Genomic DNA, 17,980 nt, shown 5'->3' on the forward strand with positions numbered 1-17,980 from the left:
CTGATTGTGGTCAGTGAGTTAGGAAGTTCAGGATCCAGTCGCTGAGGGAGGAGCCAAGGCTCAGGCCACGGAATTTGGAGATGAGTTTCGTGGAAATAATGGTGTTGAAGGCTGAGCTGTAGTCAATAAATAGGAGTCTGACATAGGTGTCTTTGTTATCTCGGTATTCTAGGATTGAGCGCAGGGCCAGGGAGATGGCGTCTGCTGTGGACCTGTTGCGGCGGTCGGCAAACTTTAGTGGATCCAGGTAGTCCGGGAGGCTGGAATTGATTCGTGCCATGACTAGCCTTTCGAACCACTTTATAATGATGGATGTCAGAGCCACCGGATGATGGTCATTGAGACACACTGCTTGGTTTTTCTTAGGTACCGGGATCATGGTCATCTTCTTAAAGCAGATAGGGACCTCAGATTGTTGTGAAGAGAGGTTGAAGATGTCTGCAAATACCCCCGCCAGCTGATCCACGCAGGATCTGAGTGCTCGTCCGGGTATCCCATCCGGGCCAGTTGCTTTCCGTCAGTTGACCTTCAAGAAAGCTGCTCTGACATCTGCAATGGTGACCCCAGATACAGGTTCATCCAGGACTTCCAGGGTGGAGGGCATGCTCTCGCTAATATTTTGCTCAAAACGGTCATAGAATGCATTGAGCTCATCGGAGGGGGTGTATTGGAGCCGGTGATTTTACATGCCTTCATCTTGTAGCCTGTTATGTCTTGCAGACATAGTCGGCGGGGGGTCTGTGTGGCTAGCCTGGGTCTCTAGCTTGATCCGTTACTGTCTTTTGGCATCTTTGATGGATTTCCTTAGATTGTATCTGGTTTTCTTGTATAAGTCAGGGTCACCTGTCTTGAACACCTCAGACCTGGACTTCAGCAAGCAGTGGATATCCCTGTTGATCCATGGTTTCCAGTCGGGGAACACGTGGATTTGCTTCTTTGGCGCACAGTCTTCTACAGACTTACTAATGAAGTCAGTTACTGTCGTGGGAGTAATCCAGTGCAATAAGATAGCAGTTCAGCATTGACTGTTCATTATACATTGTGACTGTCCAATATAAACCAAAAAGATCCTTTATATTACTTAAGAAAAATACCGGTATTTATATAGTGCCATTCATGACCTCAGGATGCCCCATGATACGTTAAATGAGTGGAGGCATTGTTGTATTACAGAAAATGTGGCGGCTAATTTGCTGACAAGCTCCATCAGACAACACTTGAGATCAATGACCAGATAATCTGCTTTTGTGATGTTGGCTGAGGGATAAATATTGGCAAGGACTTTCCTGCTCTTAATATAATTCTGTGGGATTTCAAGAGGGCAGACAACTCTCGGTTTAAAGTCTTGTAGGAAACACAGCTTCATTGACGGTGCAGTTTTAGTACTGTTTTGCAGTGTCACCCTATATTTTGTGTACTAGGGTGAAACTTGAACCCACAACCTCTGACTCACAAGTGGGAGTCCTGTCACTGAGGCAGGCCACCAGGCTCTTTAAGCCTGCCCCGCCATTCAATACGATCATGGCTAATTTATGCTGGCCTCGACTCCTTTTCTGTGCCATTTCCCTATAGCCCTTTATTCCTCAATCTATCAAAGATTTATCCACCTCCACTATAAATACTTCTAATGATCCAATCTCCACTAACTTTGCGGCAGATAATTCCAGAGATTTACTATTCTCTGCAAGAAGAAATTTCTACACACCTGGGTTTTAAATGACCGGCCCTCTATCTTGTAGCTATGTCCCCTTGTTCGAAACTCACCCATTAGTGAAAACGTCTCACCATCTACCCTGTCAAGCCCGTTCTGGATCTTTAATGTTTGAATAAGGACACCCCCTCACTCTTCTAAACTCCATGGAATACAGACCCAGACTATTTAATCAATCTTGACAGGAATTCTCATCCTAGGAATTAGCCTGGTGAATCTCTTTTGAACTGCCTCCAATGTTACGATATATTTTTTTAAGTAAAGGGACCAGGACTGTACGCAATATTCCAGGTGAGGTCTCACCAACACCCTGCACAATTGCAACTAAATCTCCCTATTTTTAAACTCCACCCCTTTTCAATGAAGGCCAAAATGCTATTTGCTGCCTTAACTACTTGTTGGACCTGCTTGCTAGCTTTTTGTGATTCATGCACTAGAACACCTAGATCCCTCTGCACTTCACTCACCTGCAGTCTCTCTCCATTTAGATAATTTGCCTTTTGATTCTGCCTGCCAAAGTATATGAACGCACACTTCCCCACTTTCGCCCAGTCACCCAATCCAAAGGGAACTAAAGCGTGTGATTCCAGTTATTGCATTTAGGACATAAATGGTCTTGAACTTCAATCAGTTCTGTTTGCTCTGCTGATCTTTGGTTGGGATGTAAACAGATTAAGTGTTACTTATATAGTCTGCCTTGTGTTGTGGCACCATCCTGGTGCAAAAAATCTTTTGTGATTGAGACATTTCAGCAGGTTAATGGTCGAGTCTCTTGATGACACTGCCCGAGTATGCTTGCATTTGTTTCAGGAAATGTGACTAAGTAGATGTACATTTCAAAGCAAAATGTATTCCATTGCTGGTGCCAAGGTAGTAGAAATGAAAAGAAAGAGATAAAACAAAACTCTAAATCCTCCAATTTCTTCAGAGGTTGGGGTATGTGTAATGTGGGGTGGATCTGTTGGTGTCTAAGAGGCGGAAAGCAAGTTGGAATTTGGGGTGAAGACCTTTCATCAGAACGCAATGTTGACAGGGGACCTCTTCTTTCTCCAGACTGGCACATCAATCTTGCTTTGCTAACATTTTCTGTTTTAATTTCAGATCTGATTCTGTAGCTGCAGTTTCACTATTCCCATATTGTCTCACTTTTGTTTATCTCCTATGACATCTTATCCTCCAATTTTTACACTCTTCATCCTTTTTGTGTCCTTCCATCACCTCACTTTTATATCATCTGTTATAATCCAGGTCAGAAACCCCAAGGTATTTCATGAAGTCAGCCTAAACCATAGATTTTGCACTTTGAATTTGGCTAGGGTAAGCATGCGATGCTTCACTGCAGGTATAATTCAAATGACCCATGAGGGAGCTTTTATCAAACAAAGTTCATTCAGGAATACAGTTAACATACTGAAAGAAAATTAGTAATAACTTTTACCCATTACAAACAAGAAAAAAAACATGATATTGTATAAACCTTAACAACTAAATGCATTGTTCCAACCAAACAAATCCTATAAACAATTAGGATTAGCACAGGAAGTTCTTATGCTCACGTTTTGCTGTTGGATTCTGCAGTTTTTTTGACACACACACACACAGACTAGCTTGAAGTCAGAACAGCTTCCCAAAACACCAGGGAGAGAGACAAAACCTTCTTGCAGCTTGAAAACCAGAACAACTTCTGAAACTGAACCGAACTGAAAGTAAAACTTTAAAAAAAAACGGACCCACCTGACCAGTCAATCAATCTTCCCACAACACTTCAAAAGGGGTTGTAATCTCAGAAAGTGCATGAGGCCCAGATTAAAAGTAAACAGAATCCCATTTAACCCATTTAAGCAGCAATAAAAGGACCTCTAATTAGGCAGCCAGTGTTACAATAAACAAAGCTGCTTATCCCCCGATACGAAGGGACAAAGCAGAGAACATGATTAAAAAATAAATTTCTTAAAGGCACAATAGCGTCACAATCTAAAGGTTTTTTTAATGCTAAGCAGTTTGCTGCATGTTTAGCTGTTAAATTGCTCTCTTTGACAGGTGCATCTATTATAATCTCTTTCTCCACTCTAATTTTTCTTTTATCAATCTTGCTAAAATACTTCTTTTAGTGTGCAGCTCTGATGAAAGGTGCACACCAGAAAGGTCATAACTTGTCTTTACACTTTACAGATGCTAACTGACAGAAATAAAGCTGCAATTATATGAAGCCTTGGCGAGACCACATCTGGAATACTGCGTACTGTTTTGGTCTCCTTACCAAGGGAAGGATACTTGCCGTCCAGGGAGTGCAATGAAGGTTCATCAGACTGATTCCTGGGATAGCAGGCATGTCCTATGATGAGAGATTGAGGAAACTGAGCCTATAGAAGACTGAGGGACAATCTCATTGAAACATACTAATTTCTTTCAGGGTTCAACAAGGTAGATAGAGAAGAATGTTTCCCCTGGCTGCAGGGTCCAGGGACACAGTCTCAGGATAATGGGTAGGTCTTTTAGGACTGAAATTAGGAAAGATTTCTTCATTTAGAGGCTGATGAATCTTTGGAATTCTCTCCACCAAACGACTATGGAGGCTCAGTCATTGAATATGGGGCAGCACGGTGGCACAGTGGTTAGCACTGCTGCCTCACAGTGCTCAGGACCCAGGTTCAATTCCAGCCTTGCGTGACTGAAGCACATTCTCCCTGTGTCTGTGTGGGTTTCCTCCGGGTGCCCTGGTTTCCTCCCATAGTCCAAAGATGTGCAGGTTAGGCTGATTGGCAATGTTAAATTGTCCCTTAGTATCAGGGGTACCAGCAGGGTAAATACATAGGGTTATGAGCATAGGGCCTGGGTGGGATTGTTGTTGTAGGCTCGATGCACTGAATGACCACCTCCTACGTCGTAGAGGTTCTATGATTCGATCTTCAAGACAGAGATCCATAGATTTTTAGATATTAAACACTATGGGGATGATGCAGTAAAATGGTGTTGAGAAGGTCAGCCATGATCTAGTTGAATGGCAGAGCAGGCTCCAGAGGCTGAATGGCCTACTCCTGCCCCGATTTCTTATGTTCCTAATTTGTTCAAATTGTTCAAATATGTTCAAATTTCTTTCAGGATACAATATATCTGATAGTTCATGAATTTTATTTTATCATGTTCCCTTTATAGGTCAGACTGCTTAGAAATTCTTACAAATTGTGGAGACCATAGTAAATTTCCAGCAGGACAGACTGCTGAAACTATTTGCACTCTCTTGTCCCCAAGTGATGATTTAAAGAATTGCATTCCACTCAAAAAGTACCTTGGTACGTATATTGGTCAAGAATTTGATCATTTTTGTTTTTTTAAAGAAATTAAAAGTAAGAGACAGCTTGCATTTATGTAAATGTTTTCTAACATCCTCAGAATGTCTCAAAGTGTTTCACGATCAGCAAATAACCTTTAGAAGTGCAGTCACTGCTGTTGTGTAGGCAAATGCAGCAGCCACATTTGCACATAACAAGATCCTGCAAACAGTAAATACAATGAATGATCGGTTAACATTTTCACAGTGGTTATTAGATGAATGCTGGCCAGGTTACCAGGAGAGCGTTGTGTTCTGGGAATAGTGTCATTGAATCTTCAATATTGATTCGGACAGCAACTTGTATTTATATAGTGCTTTTAACATGGTAAGGTGTCCCTAGCTACTTCACAAGAGCGTAATCAGGTTAAAAATGATATCAAGCCAGAGGAGACGCCATTAGAACATTTAGATAAAAAGTTTGATCAAAGAGACTCTTATTAAGGAAGAGTTTAGGGAAGGAAAGCAAGTACAGATATGCAAATAGTTATATTTTTGTCATGTTTTAACTATTGAAGAAATGCTTGCAGGCTAAGGCATAAAGCTGTTTCTCAAATACAACTTTGTCTAGAATAATATTTCATTAATTTCTGCTTTAATAGCGAATGTACTTCAAAAATATTTCATGAGCTATAAAATGTGTTGGGATATCTTGAGAGCATGAAAGGCCCTATATAAGTGCAAGTTCTTTTTTAATTTGAAGAGTTCTCCATAATGCTAAAAATGTATTGGATAAAGAAATTCTATTTTATTAGAACAAGCGATTTTGTGCGTTTGTGGCTTACGTGTGCGCATGGCTTGTATGCACAAGTGTGGGGTTGGCAGTATTGTGTGCATGCATGTGGGGGTGGTGGGTTGTGGGTGGGTGCAGTGTGTGGGTATGGGTGGGTTGTGTTTGGGGGTGGGTGAGTTGTGGGTGGATTGTGTTTGTGGGTGTGGATGGGTTGTGTGCGTATGTACACATTTGTGTATGTAAACCTCTGTACTTTTAAAACCCCACGGTCAATCTGATAGGTTGTCCGTGGGTAGGGTAGAATAAATGAACTCTTCCCAAAGTATATCTCAGCAATTCTCCATTATTGTATATTTTTGACAGCTCCAAGCCCATTTCATAACATTGTTGAAGAGGTGATCCATCCATGTAATCCGAATGCCTGCCCCAATAACCATGTATGTGAGGTAAATCGAAAGGGTTGCCAGGCAGGACAAGACTGTCTTCCTTATCTGTGTGTCCCCGGTGAGTAATACACTTATAATTGTAAAATTATTGAGTTTCTTCTTTCTTTATGTTGAAGTTTCACTCTTACAAAAAGGCCTCCGAAGTTGGGCATTGTTGAAAACTCTATGTTAATCTCTCCCTTCCACCTGAGGTGTGTTTTGTAGCAATCTTAAGAGGTCTTGAATGTCAGTTGCCTTTTCTGGATATCATGGCTGACTGCGAAGGTAATTGTGACATTTTGCATCCATGGAGCTGGGTCTTCATGTCCTGGCCACATCAGCGATGCTTTGTTACAGCCATTCACAGAGAGCAATGGCAAAGAAAAGCAGTGGCGGGGATATGCCTCCTTTTGATAACACTAGTTACAATGTTCGGGTAAGTTTTTGAAGGTTTTGAGGGTGTTGGGAGTTGATGGGTGAGTGAGTAGATGGGTGAGTGGGTGTTTTTGGAGGGATAGTGTTTTGGAGAGATGGGGTGACGAATTGGGCCAGGGGTATATGTGTGAGTGTATGAGCATCATTTTATATCATCCATTTGAATTTTAGTTCTTAAACAGTAAGTATTTATAGGTGGTGGTGACTGGTGGGTGAGTGGATGTTTTTGCAGGGGAGAACTAAGCTTTTAGGAGGGACAGTAGGTCATGGGATGGTGAGTGGCCAGATCCAGCGATGGGGAGTCAGATGGGGGACATTGGGATGTGGGAGGCAGTGAGGTTGGATTACATTTTTATTCAGAGTTGCTCCAGAAATTAAACAGTGGTAATTGTCACCTGTGTTTCCAACCCTGAGCTTAGTGTTGGAAAAATTCATGTTGTGTCTCAGGCAGCGCAGATCAGCTCATTGGAAGCTTAATTTACTGGGGAATCACAGCATCTAGACTTGCGATGGGTCCTGAAGCACAGCAGTTGGATGTGCCTCAGCATTCGCTACTGTTGATGTAGAGGTGCATTTATTTGTGAATCTCCTCATCCTCTCTCTCCCTGCACCACCACAGCTCCCCACTCTTTTCCTCACTTTCTCTGTCGCCTTCAGTTTATCTCAGCCCCAAAGAAGAAAATCGAGCTTCGTGCAACAATGTAATGTATGATCAAGCTTGATCAGTCTTAAAGAATGCAAACAAAATTTTGTAATACAGCTGTGAATATGTATTACAGGGATAATAAAGTCACTGCACTTTTAATTGTCCCTGATTTCAGTTTAGCTTCAAAATGCATATGCAAATATGCTTTGATTTGAAATTTATAGTGATGTTTGTTTTCCAAACTCCTAACTTACTGACTATCTGCACATTGAGGAAATGTGAATTTTTGTTTCAGGATGCAAACTGGGAGAAGCTTCTGATTTCCTTGTCCAGCAGGATACCCTGATTCAGCTTCCTGTGGCAAGCGGAGAGATGGGTTGTTACAGGGTGTGCACTTGTGGTCCAAGTGGACGGTTGGAAAATTGCTTAGAGATGCCATGTATTGATGTGCAAAAAACCTGCATTGTAGGAGGCCAGAGGAAAAGTAAGTTTTTCAATTTATATGGGTGTGTATATACCATAAGTTATTTACGAATGTATCACATTATCAGAACCATGAAAAATACATTTGCAGATGTGTTCAAGACATGACCCTGGCCCAGCTCAGTCCCCAAGCAAGACTGGGATTGAATTTATGAACAACCCCATTGTTAATTCAGTCTGTGACCATTACTAACTAACATTGCTAATGCTGTAAAGAAGCAGGGAGAGATTTGTGTACAGTCCATATGGAAAAAGAGTGAAATATTTGAACTTTTAACTTGGGTCTTTATTGTACTTAAATAAAGTGATGTAAATTAATGGCTTTCCGAGAGTTTTGTTACTATTTTCAGATATGTAGTGCAACATCTTTGCTCCCACAGAGAGCAATGCAAGTCAGGAAATTGCCTGGCTTGCTCGACCCCCTGAGGAAATAGTGCCCAATCAGGTGCTATTTCACTCTGGCAGGTGTGTGTACAGCCAAGAGTTGGACCTTCCGTTCCCTGCCCCGCCCGCGTCCCGTCACCCGCCACGCCTGCATCCCCACGCCCCGCCCGATCTGACCCCACCCGGTCCATGTGTTTGAGTGTCCCCCCCGCCCCCCCGATCCGTGTCCCCCCACCCGATCCGTGTCCCCCACCCCGATCCGTGTCCCCCCCCGATCCGTGTCCCCCCCCGATCCGTGTCCCCCCCCGATCCGTGTCCCCCCCCGATCCGTGTCCCCCCCCGATCCGTGTCCCCCCCCGATCCGTGTCCCCCCCCGATCCGTGTCCCCCCCCGATCCGTGTCCCCCCCCCATCCGTGTCCCCCCCCCGATCCGTGTCCCCCCCCGATCCGTGTCCCCCCCCGATCCGTGTCCCCCCCCCGATCCGTGTCCCCCCCCCGATCCGTGTCCCCCCCCCGATCCGTGTCCCCCCCCCCGATCCGTGTCCCCCCCCCGATCCGTGTCCCCCCCCGATCCGTGTCCCCCCCCCGATCCGTGTCCCCCCCCGATCCGTGTCCCCCCCCCCGATCCGTGTCCCCCCCCCGATCCGTGTCCCCCCCCCGATCCGTGTCCCCCCCCGATCCGTGTCCCCCCCCCGATCCGTGTCCCCCCCCCGATCCGTGTCCCCCCCGATCCGTGTCCCCCCCCCGATCCGTGTCCCCCCCCGATCCGTGTCCCCCCCCGATCCGTGTCCCCCCCCCCGATCCGTGTCCCCCCCCGATCCGTGTCCCCCCCCGATCCGTGTCCCCCCCCCGATCCGTGTCCCCCCCCGATCCGTGTCCCCCCCCCCCGATCCGTGTCCCCCCCCGATCCGTGTGTCCCCCCCCCGATCCGTGTGTCCCCCCCCCCCGATCCGTGTGTCCCCCCCCCCCCGATCCGTGTGTCCCCCCCCCCCCGATCCGTGTGTCCCCCCCCCCGATCCGTGTGTCCCCCCCCCCCCCGATCCGTGTGTCCCCCCCCCGATCCGTGTGTCCCCCCCCCGATCCGTGTGTCCCCCCCCCCCCGATCCGTGTCCCCCCCCCCCCGATCCGTGTGTCCCCCCCGATCCGTGTGTCCCCCCCCCCGATCCGTGTGTCCCCCCCCCCCGATCCGTGTGTCCCCCCCCCCGATCCGTGTGTCCCCCCCCCCTGATCCGTGTGTCCCCCCCCCCCGATCCGTGTGTCGTCCCCCCCGATCCGTGTGTCCCCCCCCGATCCGTGTGTCCCCCCCCCCGATCCGTGTGTCCCCCCCCCCGATCCGTGTGTCCCCCCCCGATCCGTGTGTCCCCCCCCCGATCCGTGTGTCTCCCCCCCCCCGATCCGTGTGTCCCCCCCCCGATCCGTGTGTCCCCCCCCCCGATCCGTGTGTGTCCCCCCCCGATCCGTGTGTGTCCCCCCCCCGATCCGTGTGTGTCCCCCCCCGATCCGTGTGTGTCCCCCCCCGATCCGTGTGTCCCCCACCCCGATCCGTGTGTCCCCCACCCCGATCCGTGTGTCCCCCACCCCGATCCGTGTGTCCCCCACCCCGATCCGTGTGTCCCCCACCCCGATCCGTGTGTCCCCCACCCCGATCCGTGTGTCCCCCACCCCGATCCGTGTGTCCCCCACCCCGATCCGTGTGTCCCCCACCCCGATCCGTGTGTCCCCCACCCCGATCCGTGTGTCCCCCACCCCGATCCGTGTGTCCCCCACCCCGATCCGTGTGTCCCCCACCCCGATCCGTGTGTCCCCCACCCCGATCCGTGTGTCCCCCACCCCGATCCGTGTGTCCCCCACCCCGATCCGTGTGTCCCCCACCCCGATCCGTGTGTCCCCCACCCCGATCCGTGTGTCCCCCACCCCGATCCGTGTGTCCCCCACCCCGATCCGTGTGTCCCCCACCCCGATCCGTGTGTCCCCACCCCGATCCGTGTGTCCCCCACCCCGATCCGTGTGTCCCCACCCCGATCCGTGTGTCCCCCACCCCGATCCGTGTGTCCCCCACCCCGATCCGTGTGTCCCCCACCCCGATCCGTGTGTCCCCCACCCCGATCCGTGTGTCCCCCACCCCGATCCGTGTGTCCCTCACCCCGATCCGTGTGTCCCCCACCCCGATCCGTGTGTCCCCCACCCCGATCCGTGTGTCCCCCACCCCGATCCGTGTGTCCCCCACCCCGATCCGTGTGTCCCCCACCCCGATCCGTGTGTCCCCCACCCCGATCCGTGTGTCCCACCCCCCGATCCGTGTGTCCCCCACCCCGATCCGTGTGTCCCACCCCCCGATCCGTGTGTCCCACCCCCCGATCCGTGTGTCCCACCCCCCGATCCGTGTGTGTCCCACCCCCCGATCCGTGTGTCCCCCACCCCCCGATCCGTGTCCCCCACCCCCCGATCCGTGTGTCCCCCACCCCCCGATCCGTGTGTCCCCCACCCCCCGATCCGTGTGTCCCCCACCCCCCGATCCGTGTGTCCCCCACCCCCCGATCCGTGTGTCCCCCACCCCCCGATCCGTGTGTCCCCCACCCCCCGATCCGTGTGTCCCCCACCCCCCGATCCGTGTGTCCCCCACCCCCCGATCCGTGTGTCCCCCACCCCCCGATCCGTGTGTCCCCCACCCCCCGATCCGTGTGTCCCCCACCCCCCGATCCGTGTGTCCCCCACCCCCCGATCCGTGTGTCCCCCACCCCCCGATCCGTGTGTCCCCCACCCCCCGATCCGTGTGTCCCCCACCCCCCGATCCGTGTGTCCCCCACCCCCCGATCCGTGTGTCCCCCACCCCCCGATCCGTGTGTCCCCCACCCCCCGATCCGTGTGTCCCCCACCCCCCGATCCGTGTGTCCCCCCCCACCCGATCTGTGTGTCCCCCCCACCCACCCAACCACCCCACCCACCCCAACCACCCACCCACCCAACCACCCACCCACCCAACCACCCACCCAACCCACCCAACCACCCCCCCCAACCACCCCCCCCACCCAACCACCCCACACAACCCACCGCCCCACCCACACAACCCACCGCCCCACCCACCCAACCCACCGCCCCAACCACCCAACCCACCGCCCCAACCACCCAACCCACCGCCCCCACCGCCCCAACCACCCAACCCACCGCCCCACCCCACCCAACCCACCGCCCCACCCCACCCAACCCACCGCCCCACCCCACCCAACCCACCGCCCCACCCCACCCAACCCACCGCCCCACCCCACCCAACCCACCGCCCCACCCCACCCAACCCACCGCCCCACCCCACCCAACCCACCGCCCCACCCCACCCAACCCACCGCCCCACCCCACCCAACCCACCGCCCCACCCCACCCAACCCACCGCCCCACCCCACCCAACCCACCGCCCCACCCCACCCAACCCACCGCCCCACCCCACCCCACCCACCGCCCCACCCCACCCCACCCACCGCCCCACCCCACCCCACCCACCGCCCCACCCCACCCCACCCACCGCCCCACCCCACCCCACCCACCGCCCCACCCCACCCCACCCCACCCCACCCAACCACCCCACCCAACCACCCCACCCAACCACCCCACCCAACCAACCAACCCACCATTTTTAAAGGTCAGCAGCATCTCCATACTTCTGGATTTTAAGCCTTTATAAATTCTCAGTATTATTTGAACTTAAATTCTAATTGTGTTCATTTGAGACTTTAACCATTTAGATAGCAGCAGACAGTTTGATGAAGTAACTCAGGAAACCTTTAATAGGTTGTGGATGAATACCTATTAAAGACAGGTTGGAACTTGACTAGAATACAATGACTGTTGCTTTTCAGCTCCGATTTGGGTGCAGGTTGACACTTGGTCTCTGTTCTCTCTCCATAACTTCTGCTTCCTACTGCACTGCAGGCACTTGCTATGCATCTTGCTCAGTGAAATCTGCTTATTAACTCAGTCCAGGCCACAGCCCACAATGTGATTAATGATGCTGTTGCATTCTAATTGCTCTAAATGAGATGAGGCTATTTATTAATGGGCTTAAGGTGCATGATCAATCTGTGATTGGTCTAGGTTTGCATGATCAGTTTCTAATTGGTTTCTTGAGGGTGATGGTCATCGATTGATGTCATTTTCCATTGTCCCCTGACTGATCCTCTTAGGTGTCAGTTACTTGTGGGATCATCCCTCCCATTAACGTTTGTTTATTACTTCTTCACCTAAAAGAAGTAACCTAAAAGAATGTTTCATGATATCTTCCGAGCCTATTCATTCAGGATGGGGGAATGTGCTGTTATGCCCTCGTAATTGAAAACTTGAGCTCATTGTCTCAAAACTTCACTTAATCAACCCCCGTCAGTGACTCTTTTGTACATGTCATTTGAAGGTTGTGGTTACTTCTCTCTGTGGTTACTTGGAATGAGTTACTTTTAAAACAAGGATAGAGTGGTAAAGCTGCTTGGAACCTTAAAAGTAATAAAGAGGTTTACAAAGTACTAATACAAAATATCTAAAGCATACCAGTGAGAATGTTTTTGATGTCTGCTTTTACTTGAAATAAGACCGTATGCGATGTATGGGAACATGGCTTCTTTGGTCCAGATGTCTAATTGATGTAGAACTTTAAAGCAGGCACTTTATCAATGTGTTTTTGCTGAGACAACTGATTTACTTTGTTTTTGTTGCTTCTGTCAGTGCTTGGTATAAGTCAATTAAACCTACAGAATAGGTTTTCAAAACTTATAAAATGACAGGAATTACATAAGGTCTATATAAAATACATGTAAAATCCAATGCTTGAAAGTGATTGGTGTGCTAAATATAACACAACACATTAAACTAACAGATGTCAACATTTAAAAGATCTCAAGTTACAAAAGCTAATTACAGAATAAAAATGGTTATATACTGTGAAATAAAGTGACTTCCTTTGAACATCATGAATTAAACTGCTCTAATCTAATGCACAAGAATGTTTTAACACTTGTTTTTCTTTGCACAATAGGACTTTGAATTTAGAGAATAGAACTAATCATTTTGATTGTGAGGGACGTGGATGATTCCATACCAGTAGTTGTTCAACCTTGACATCTTGCATCACTGACTTGAAGCCATATATTCTTCATCCCTTGTCACTTTTGAGTGAGATGCTAAACCTAAGTCATGTGATGAGCTAGTTTCCCAGAATTCAGTATAATGCCATATTGGGTTGACATACTTTGATTATTTGACTAACGCTGTAACTAAACTACAACTAAATTGTAAATAGTTTTCTGCACTTTACTTATTTTGTTCTTTCTCTGCCAGTGACTTGAGGAATAATATTAATGGAGAAGCAAAACTGAAAAGAAATTGTATTTCTATCACCCCAAGCAATTTGAAACGTTTCTTGTTGGAATTCTATAACGTTGTCATATCATGCAAAATCACCTCATTATCTTGGAGAGATTGTGATGACTGAAGTTACTGGGTTACTGGTACAAATTCTAGAAAGAACAAACTTGATTGGGAAATTGGAAACGGTTCACAACAATGAATTCCTTTTTGAACAACAACCACTGTTGACATTTAGACAGTTTCTGTTGCTCTTTTTGTGTGCTCACGTCTCTCGAGTGGACTTTGAGCCCACAACCTTGCGAACCAGGCCAGAATCGTTTACCATTGAGCTAAAGCTGACACCTACCATCCCATAGCACCTCACGTGCTCTTAATTAGAAGCGCCATAGCTGTTCTAGTATCAGCCATCTTGCATATGTTTGAAGTAAACTGAGTTTTTTTAATCCCTTGTTAATTATATTGTCAAACCTTTCTGAATTCCTGATAACACTGCTTTTGTTTCTCTGCCCCACAGGTCATGGAACATCTTTCAAAGTGGACTGCAACACATGCTCATGTTTTGCTGGGGAACTAATCTGTTCAAACCGTCAGTGTTTGAGTGAATACAGTTCTCGGCTAGATCGGAGTATGTTTACAGGTCAGACTTTTAATGAGTTCATTATACTTTTAGAAGTTGGACTACAAAATAAAATAATTTATTACTATTAAGGTTTTTTTAGATTTCTTATGTGCATAATAAATCTAGTTGAGTGTAACTAAGCGACCACTGGATGTAGTTTTTCATGACAGGAGCATTTTGCAGTTAACAATTATGCAGTGTCATTGTAAAGATTAAAGTAATTTATATGCTAGGTTCTCATTGAGGTAACTGTCCATGTATGCACTGTAAGCCGGAAGCTTGTCTTGATGTCAGTGCATGTTGCAGAGTCACAGGTGCACTAGTGCAATTTTCAATCAATTTACCAATAGCCAGTAAAGTTCCTAAAATCAAAAAAAGAATCTTTTATGCTGTGAGGAGAAACTGAAAGAACTATCCAATTAGTCCCACTTCCCTGTCTTTTCCTAAAACTTTGTAAATTTCATGTTTGTTATATTCACCCTTATTCATGAAAATGATGACTTTGTTCCGTCATAGAATCCCTACGGTGCAGTAGGAGGCCATTCAGCCTATTGAGTCTGTGCCGACTCTGCGAGTATCTTACCCAGGTCCTCTTCCCCTGCCTATCCCCATAACTTCATACATTTACCCTGGCTAATCCATCTAACCTACACATCTTGGGACACTAAGGGGCCAACATACCTAACCTGCACATCTTTGGACTGTGGGAGGAAATCGGAGAACTTGGAGGAAACACACATGCATACAGTCACCCAAGGCTGGAATTGAACCAGAGTACTTGGAGCTGTGAGGCAGCAATACTAACTACTATGCCACCGTGCCGCCCTGGTTGTAGTCTGCAGAGTATCTTCTCGCTGTCTGGTCCATCTAGGCCTGATTTATCTCCCCCCTTTGTTTGAATTGGATATGACACTTAGAATCTACAAGACCTCTGGCACTTGCTCGCCTATCCAAGGAAAATTGAAAGTTTGTGGCCAAAGTCTCTGCTATTTTTCCCTTGCATCCCTCAGCAAACCAGGATATCCCATTTGGATTGGATGAATTTTCTATTTTGAATGTTATGTGCCTTTTAGGAACTTTCTCTTTATTTTCATCCTATTAGCTTTTGCTATCCCTTTTCTCACTTACTTTGGTAGCATCCTCTTCTTTGGTAAAGACAAAGGTAAAGTACTTTATTTTAGTAGCTCATCATATGCTATCTGTCTCCATTTTTCTCTTTCGTATTGGGCCCCACCTTTCGTTTAACCATGAATGATACTTCAAGTTTATAAAATACTTTGGTGTTCCTTCCATTTTATGTTACCTGCTAATCTTTTCTCATACACTGACTTTACCCTTTATTTCATTTTTCAATTCTCCCCTGTATGTTCTGTATTATGTTGGGTTAATTGGACATCACTCTCAACTCTCCTTTCTCTATTTCATTTTAATCACAATTGCTTTAGTTATCCATGGAGAGCTAGCTTTGTATGCCCTTGCCTCATACGAATGTCTAGTTTGTACTCAGACTATCTCCTCTTTGTTAGCTTCTCGTTGGTCATATTTTTTTTTTGGCTGATAACCTTTGTTTCCATTCCAACTGGGCCAAATTCCTTTACAACTCACCAAAATCAGCTATCTCCTGGTCACCTTTGTATTTTTGTGTCCTTTTCCCTAACTATGCTAAACCTAATGACATTGGAGATCACTGCTTCCCAAATACAGTCGCTGTTAGACATACTGCATTTTCTCCATTTCATTCTCCATAATCAGATGAAGCATTGTTTCCTTTCTCATTAGATTGAAAACAGTCCATATTAGTCCATAATCTATATTAGGATAATTTAAATCCTAACCTATTGCTACTCTATTGTTTCACATCTTCCTGAAATGTATCTGCAAATTTGCTGCTTCATCTCCTTCCCACTAATTGCTGATCTATCACCACAGGGCCCTCAGCCCAGAACTGGATTTGCCCCAAATTGTGTCAAAGTCATCTATTAACGATGTTGATTTCATACTAGGAAATGACCTCACTGAGATAAAATCTTGCCATTTTCAGTGATGCCAGACAATTTAAAACATGATGAAAGTTGTATCAAATACATCATGGTGCACAGAAATCCAAGACTATATGTCCTCCTGTTTGGGGAAATTACAGTTCCAACCAGACAGGTGTCACCCGAGTCAGGACCTCAGACTTCTGAGATTAAAAAGACACTAAAAATTCAGGCTGACAACAGAGACTCTAAACCTCACATGTCAAAGCAAAATACAGCAAGGGTGTTCCAGGCTGACGGAGAACCAAAGACAGACTGTCCTTCAAATCAAAATGACATGGCTGAATCTAATGTTGATACTGTGAAGCCATGAGGATGAATTTGAGTGTTAGAATGTAAATTAAAAATTCAGGATGAAGAAACTCTTACTCCTGTGTGAGAGAGAAGTTAAGCAAGTTTGTGCTGATTGAGGAAAATAATTAAAAATAATTTGTGAATTGACTAAAAAAGGTATCAGAATTATTGGACTTAATATCCATGAGACCTTAATGCAATTTTTAAAGCAACGAAGGAGAACTGTAGTGCTACATTTAAACTGAGGGAAACTATTCTGTTTCGACCTGGGCAATTAAAAATCTTCAGTTGTAAAAGGGAATGGAGACTGGAGTTAAACAGTGTGGTTCACGCTGTTTAAAAGTCAACATTCTGTTGAAAATGTAACGCTGATTTTGGGATACATTGAACCCACATGAGAAGAGGAGTTGTGACAGATGATTTTGTCTCGATTTACAGCTTATACCTAATGGAATTCAAAAGTCACATTGATGGTCAGTTAAGGCCCATCCACCCGCCTCTCAGCTCTGGCAGAACACCCTGCTCCCCCACCTGGTACAGACCTTCACAGCAGGCTGTCCAATAACTTCCTTCACGAGAATTGGTCACCCTATTCAGCTATCTTCGAAATGAGAATTCATTTTGCATCTGGTTGTTTCACTTTTTGTAGTAAATCTCATTTCTCTTGTTGAGTGAATTTCATAGCGTCTCTATATCCTTTGTAAAACCTGGCAATAAACGCACTGTCGGATATAAAGCCCATGTGATTCACCTTGCCTTGGAAGTGGTCTTTCAGAAGGGAAGAGTCCATAGAAAGCCAATGCAGGACATGGTTCCAGATTTTCCTTAAAAAAAACACAACCTGAGAATCTGAGAGAGAGCAGGGAGAATGAGGCAGCGACTCTCTCTGGTTCATCATGTAAGAATGTGGATGGGAGTTCATGCCTGGATTGAAGAGAGCAAATTTGTGAAGATTTAATCAAGACTGAAAGATTCACCTAACTTTGGCTAGAGGGATTTCTGCAGTCCAGAGACTAGAAGTTATCTGGCAGCAAAAAGAAAAGAAAGGGAGCAAGCCCTTGGGAACTAACAATCACTTTAGACTGGTTCCAGGAGGATAGAATGTCTACTTAGGACAAAATAAAGTGCAAGTGTGGAAGGAGATTTTTGATCGCTTTAAATCAGGGAATTTTTCTCTGGTTTAGAATGTAGGTTTTCTTTATAGAATCCCTATCGTGCAGGAGACCATTCGGCCCACCGGATTTGCACTAGATCTCTGATAGAGCATTTTACCCAGGACCTGTCCCCGTAACTCCACATATTTACCCTGTTAATTCCGGTAACCTATACATCTTGGGACACTAAGGGGCAATTTAGCTTGGCCAATCAACTTAACCTGCATATGTCTGGACTGTGGGAGGAAACCGGGGCACCCAGAGGAAATCCTCATAGACATGGGAAGAACATGCAAACCCCACACAATCACCAAGGCCAGAATTGAACCCTGGTCCTTGGAGCTGGAAGGCAGTAGTGCTAACCACTGTGCCACCGT

At 47.0% G+C, this 17,980-nt stretch overlaps 1 protein-coding gene across 3 annotated transcripts in view; it reads left to right on the forward strand.

The window, feature by feature from the left end:
- The window catches only part of reck (reversion-inducing-cysteine-rich protein with kazal motifs), a 135,342-nt gene that overhangs the window by 97,356 nt on the left and 20,006 nt on the right, over positions 1-17,980 (forward strand). For all 3 annotated transcript variants that reach the window (XM_078216525.1, XM_078216524.1, XM_078216526.1), the window contains 4 exons: positions 4,868-5,004; positions 6,139-6,279; positions 7,577-7,765; positions 14,012-14,134. In XM_078216525.1, the coding sequence (XP_078072651.1) occupies positions 4,868-5,004; positions 6,139-6,279; positions 7,577-7,765; positions 14,012-14,134 (590 nt within the window). The remainder of the gene's footprint in view (positions 1-4,867; positions 5,005-6,138; positions 6,280-7,576; positions 7,766-14,011; positions 14,135-17,980) is intronic.

This window comes from Mustelus asterias, chromosome 7 (assembly GCF_964213995.1).
Source record: "Mustelus asterias chromosome 7, sMusAst1.hap1.1, whole genome shotgun sequence".
Taxonomy (NCBI): domain Eukaryota; kingdom Metazoa; phylum Chordata; class Chondrichthyes; order Carcharhiniformes; family Triakidae; genus Mustelus; species Mustelus asterias.